Raw genomic sequence first — 6,479 nt, forward strand, 5'->3', positions numbered from 1 at the left:
ATATCTGAGTTGTTTTCCTTCACCATCTGAATTCAGGGAGAATCCTGCAACCATTTGATCACCATGCTTGAGTATTAAGAGCTAACTTCTGGGTTGACTATGCTAGTGGTGCACATGGACTCACCTCTTTAAGGGCTCGCCGGTAGCCAGTGAATGTTGCTTTCTTTCACTGCTGTTCTTTCTCTACAAGTAGGAGGGCAGGATGAGGTCTGAGAACCTCACATCTATCACTGAGTTCATCCTGGTGGGACTCACCAGCCACCGAAGATCTCAGATCCTGCTCTTTGTCATCCTCCTCCTCATCTACACAATTACAGTCCTGGAGAACCTGGGGATCATCTTGGTCATCCGGGCTGACCCTCATCTCCACACACCCATGTACTTCTTCCTGAAGCATTTTGCAGGCCTAGAAATCTGCTATGTCACCACCAGTATGCCCCAGATGATGGCTCACCTCCAGGCTGGAAATGGAAGAATTTCTTTTAGAAATTGCACAGCTCAGATGTATGTCAGCACGTGCCTGGGCACTGTTGAATTCCTTCTGCTGGGTGTCATGTCCTACGACCGCTATTTGGCCATCTGCTATCCCCTGGAATACTGTGTCACCATGGACAGGGGACGGCAGTTGCAGCTGGCTTCAGCCTCCTGGGCTGGTGGCTTCTTCTCTGCTCTCGTATATGTGGGCTGCGTCCTCCGCCACCCCTATTGTGGACCCAACCGCATCAACCACTTCTACTGTGAGTTGCCTCTCGTGCTAAAACTGGCATGTGGGGATACCCATATCACGGAGGCCATCATTTTTGTGTTGGCAGGGATACTCCTGGGAGGTCCACTTGCAGCTATCCTGACCTCATATACGCGAATACTTTCCACTGTGTTACAAATGAAGTCAACTGCTGGAAGACGCAAGGCCTTCTCCACATGTGGCTCCCACTTGCTGGTAGTTTCCTTGTACTATGGTACTGTTGTTTCCATGTTTCTGAGGCCCAGGTCAAGCTCAGCTTCTGATGCAGACAAACAAGTTGCAGTCTTTTATGTGTTGGTGACTCCACTTCTCAATCCTATCATTTACACCTTGCGCAACAAGGACATCCATGCGGCAGTGGCCAAAATATTGCGAAGATAATGACGAAATTGATACTTGTTCGAATTGTTACTTGAAGACTATATAAACAGCTTTCATTCAGATTTCAGCATGCTGGGAGAAAAGATTTGAATAGAACATCTAAATGGACTTTTGTGTATGTCCGTGTGCATTCTCTTTTTAAAATTAAACTTTTAAAAGCAATATACAACAAGTGCAGTCAAATATTCACAAAATCTTAACCCTTTAAATCCTCCCTTCTCCCAGATAAAAACCTATGATAATAAGAAGAATTGCAGATTTATATGCCGCACTTCTCCCTGAATCAGAGACTCAGAGCGGCTTACAATCTCTCATATCTTTGCCCCCCCACAGCAAACACCCTGTGAGGTGGGTGGGGCTGAGAGGGCTCTCACAGCAGCTGCCCTTTCAAGGACAACCTCTGCCAGAGCTATGGCTGACCCAAGGCCATTCCAGCAGCTGCAAGTGGAGGAGAGGGGAATCAAACCCGGTTCTCTCAGATAAGAGTCCGCACACTTAACCACTACACCAAACTGGCTCTCTATACCATAACACATCTATACCATTATCAGATGCAGCCAGGCAGAGTTCAAGAAGTAGATCCAACAAGACAATATGACCAAAATAAAAAAGCTGCAAAATGAACTCCCTACATAGAGAATACATACTAGGGAGTTCAATAGAGTTCAGCTTCTAGAATGCATGGAATGTACTGGGTGAACTAACTTCCCAGAAAAGGAGGGTGAAGGGGAAAGGTATCTTTTTGATAGCACTTTATACAGAGAGAGAGAGAGAGAGACGGAGAGAGAGAGAGAGAAAGAGACAGAGAGAAACGGAGAGAAACAGAGAGAGAGAGAGACAGAAAGAGACAGAGAAAGCTCCAATTTTTTTGTTTTTTTCCTAGAGTTTATGTGTGGTTGATTGAGTTTTGCTAAACCAATGATCACTGAGTTAAACAAATTGGACCTGCAAGAGAATCTTACCCACATTGCATACAGTTGCTCGGACACACTGCTGATAGGACAGGGGAAGCGGAGAAATAGGGAAGTGGGAAAGACATTGAAATTCCTAAACAGCTGTCAGTCTGATCATCACAACAAGCAAGTCTTTTATATTTCGGTCATCCCTTTGCTCAGTCCTATAACTTACAGTCTGAGGAACAAGGAAGTCAGCAGCAAAAGTGCTGCAAAGGGTTTTGAAGAAATAAACAAACAAAACCCTTGAGCAATGACATCTTGAAGAAATTCATCAGAGATGGTCTGAGGGAAAATGACCTGCCTTCAGAGAGCCAGTTGGCTGTAGTGGTTAAGTCAGCCAACTCTTATCTGGGAGAACTGGGTTTGGCTCCCCTCTCCTCCACATGCAACTCCTGGAGTGACCTTGAATCAGAACTGTTTCAGAGTTTATCATGCAAGAGCAGTTCTCTCAACTCTCTCAGCCCTACCTACCTCACAGTCACTCAGTCACAGGATGTCTGTTGTGGGGAAGGTAAGGGAAAGGAAAGTCACTCTGAGACACCTTCAGGTAGTGAAAGGTGGGGTATAAATCTCCTCCTCCTCCTCCTCTTCTTCTTCAGAGCCAGTTTGGTGTCAGAGCCAGTTTGGTGTAGTGGTTAAGTGCATGGACTCTTATCTGGGAGAACTGGGTTTGTTTCCCCACTCCTCCACTTGCAGCTGCTGGAATGGCCTTTGGTCAGCCATAGCTCTGGCAGAAATTGTCCTTGAAAGGGCAACTGCTGTGAGAGCCCTCTCAGCCCCACCCACCTCACAGGGTGCCTGTTGTGGGGGGAGAAGATATAGGAGATTGTAAGCCGCTCTGAGTCTCTGATTCAGAGAGAAGGGCGGGGTATAAACCTGCAACTCTTCTTCTTCTTGGAATCCGTTGACACAAAGGCTCAGCTGTGGGTTGGGATGTGGAAGGTGATATTTAGCTTTCAAGCTCATTCAAGAGTTCTTGGAGAGTTGTGACCATGGCTTTCAGGCATGGGGAAATACACACAAACAAATGTACAGATACCAGAAACAGAGAGTTTTTCTTGGAAAGAGTACCATGTCTTTGCCTTATGTGCTGCAAGGACATCCCACGTGCTCTATATATGCCATTGCCATGGACTGGTGGCACCATGGAAGCTTTTCTAGCTTCCTGGACAAGTTGTTTCTTCATTGCTGCAGTAAACATGGGTTGTGCTTTGCATTATCCTTTTTGTTATGTATGTGGACTCAAGTGAAGACTTTGGGTGTTCCTGCCTGGCTCATTGGAGCCATACGGACACAGCTTGGGGACTTGGGAACAATGGGCTACAGCAGGGGTGGCCAACGGTAGCTCTCCAGATTTTTTTTGCCTACAACTCCCATCAGCCCCAGCCAGCATGGCCAATGGCTGGGGCTGATGGGAGCTGTAGGCAAAAAACATCTGGAGAGCTACCATTGGCCACCCCTGGGCTACAGGATCCAAATCTCTGCAGTCCTGGACCAACCACAAGCCCCCAGCGATTTGAATGACCCAATAATGTGCTTGCGCGGAAACCCAGAGATGTATATAAGTTTGGCCCCGTTGGCCCAGTTCTCAGTCTTAACTAGGCAGCCTCCACTATGCTGTCTGTAATAAAGAGCTTGATATCACTTCGACTGCGCCCCCTAGATGCATAGAACCCATCATACAATACTTTTTGTGTCTTGAACCACATCAACCACTTCTTGCATGAGCTGCCATTAGTGCTAAAACTTGCATCTGCTGACAACCAAGTTACAGAAGCCAGTTTTGGGGGATATCTGTGTTTGTATGCCTAGGTCCCCTCTCTTTTTTTCTGACCTCCCCTGGGTTCATTCTGTTTTTGTAGAAATCCAGAGTCCTTGTAGAAAGCTTGCAAGTGCCAACTCCATTCCCAGATGAGCACCACATGCTTTGCCCATAAAATGCACAGGACCCTAATCATACCCAGCATTATTTAAAAGAGGCCATTAAGAAACTAACAAAAGGCTCTTAATGAGCCAGAAGAAAGGAGCAAAGAAATTGGAGTAGTCTCAATGGAGGAAAGCCGTAGTCTTCTTTAGTTTAGTCAATCCTTGCATCTTTTCCACTAAGTATGAGATGCCACCGGAATATGAAGCATCTCTTTCTTCAAACAGAGAATGATTAGGTTTCATTTACCATCATTGGCAAAAGATTGAAAACTGAGTTGAAGGTGTACCTTTCAAGGTCGCTCAGGTTAGCAGTGGGCAGATGCTTTGCATGAATGAAGGTCCACAGTACCTCCAGCTGAATTATTTGGGCACAGAAAGGTCTGAAAAGGTCCTGCCAACTGAAACAGAGAGTGCTAGACTGGATGGACCACTTGTATTGTCTCTGAGATGAGCCAGGGCCAGAGGGGCAAAGGAGACCACTTTAATTCCTGTCACATCTTGTTTAGTACCTCAGGTGAACCGAAATTTTACTTCTCAGAAACAAAATAATGTCACTGGTAGTGTTTTTATAACAAAAACAGAATAAGATTTATTTTAAATAGTCTGGGAAGGAAGGAAATAGGAACAGAGGTTTGTAGGATTAGAATCTGTGGGTAAGCATAAAAACAAACTTAAATGCAGGAACACCTTTTGTAGGAAAGTTGTTATTTTCAGACAACATGCTTCCCTCAACTGGACAACACTCCATAAAAATTAACCTTGCTGGTAAAGGTTTTGATTTTTAAATATTCATACTAGCTCTATCTGAGGAACTGACTGTGGCTGCGTCAGACCTTCCCACCACAGACCTTTTCTTCCTGGCAGACTAGTTATCCTCTTCCCAGGAAGAGCTATAACCCTGGACTTTGACACCTTTGAGGGCCCTTTTCTCTTGTGCCTCAAAACCCTTTTGCCAAGTCCCCTTGTCTCTGCTGGGCCATCAGTCTGTCTCCTAGGATTCCAAACTTACATAGGAACCTTTGTTCCTCTCACAGTGTGTTCCTGTTCTCTCATGCAAATGGAGGCTGTACGTTAGTCTTGGGATCAGAACTCCTCATCAGAGCCTTTGGATTTGCTCTGGCTTATGATACTGTATGCCCCAAACTAAGAGCCTCCACAAAAGAGCAACTGCTAGCTCCTTCAGACTCCTTCTCACCGACTAGAGCTCTCACACTGACTAGAATTCTGATTCAAACTCCAGCTTTGTCTCAGACTGAAGAGATTTCTCTCTCACTGCCTCTCTCAACTGTTACCGTTATTACAATTAGAGGCTGTTAGCCAATCACAGTGAGTTCCTCCAGCTGTCACTCACTGAGAGTTCTTTCCAGTCCATCACAGTCTCCATATAAAGCTGCTTATCTCCCGGTCTAGGAGGTCGGAGACCTTATTGGAAAAGCTGGACATGACTCTGCCGTCCTTCTAACAGAGGCTAGAGGACAACATCAGCAAACTGAGTGGTATGTCCCAAGCAGTAATATTCATGATCCACATATTTAGCTGTGTGTGTTTCATTCATTCATGTAAATAGATATAAGATTGGATTCGGCACTGTAAATTTCCTTTTTCAACATTCAGCCACTCAAAAAGTGGCTTCTCCAATCTCACACAACGTTCCAAAGCAGGGAAATCATCATCTCATAGCATAATAAGATCCATTCTCTATAGCTATACCATACCACAACATATATTCTTTCCATGATTTCACCCATTATGTGAACACTGGAATGCCAGTATACCTCTTTAACTTCTTCATGATCATATTTGAGCAGTTCCAAGGTTCTGTTTCCTGCCAAACAATGGTTTAGATCCAAAACCTCTTGAGCAGCGATAATGTCAGCTAAACCTCGACTGATTCCACAAGCAATTTGGTATGCTGTTGTCTTCCAGGACTCAACGTCAACAATCTCGCCATCAGGTAAGATAATTTTAATGGGGTGACTTTCTTTAGTAGCCTGTTTTGCCAGAAGTGACTCATGCTCCCGCTTTAAGCCTATGGAACAGTTTTTAAAAGGTAAAGGTAGTTCCCTGTGCAAGAACCAGTCATTTCTGATGCTGGGGTGAAGTTGCTTTCACAACATTTTCATGGCAGACGTTTTACAGGGTGGTTTACCATTGCTTTCCCCAGTCATCTACACTTTCCCCCCAGCAAGCTGGGTACTCATTTTACTGACCTCAGAAGGATGGAAGGCTGAGTCAACCTTGAGCCAGCTACCTGAACCCAGCTTCCTCAGGGATCGAACTCAGGTCATGAGCAGAGCTTAGGACTGCAGTACTGCAGCGTTACCACTCTGCACCACGGGGCTCATGGGACAGTTTTAGACACAAGTTAATAGATTCAGGCCATGGATTCAGCTCTGAGCAACAATCAGCAGAAGCTACCTTCTTGTTCTTCTCTCCTGCTTCTTTCTTCTCCCTGTCCCTGGCACTAATCT

General features: G+C 45.3%; 1 protein-coding gene across 1 annotated transcript; it reads left to right on the forward strand.

Annotated features, from left to right (window-relative positions):
• Window positions 1–202: 202 nt before the first annotated feature.
• On the forward strand, window positions 203–1,126 carry LOC132584285 (olfactory receptor 8U9-like). Its single transcript, XM_060256135.1, has one exon. The coding sequence runs from the start codon at window positions 203–205 to the stop codon at window positions 1,124–1,126; it is 924 nt and encodes a 307-aa protein (XP_060112118.1).
• Window positions 1,127–6,479: the final 5,353 nt, after the last annotated feature.

Source organism: Heteronotia binoei, chromosome 15, assembly GCF_032191835.1.
Source record: "Heteronotia binoei isolate CCM8104 ecotype False Entrance Well chromosome 15, APGP_CSIRO_Hbin_v1, whole genome shotgun sequence".
Taxonomy (NCBI): Eukaryota; Metazoa; Chordata; class Lepidosauria; order Squamata; family Gekkonidae; genus Heteronotia; species Heteronotia binoei.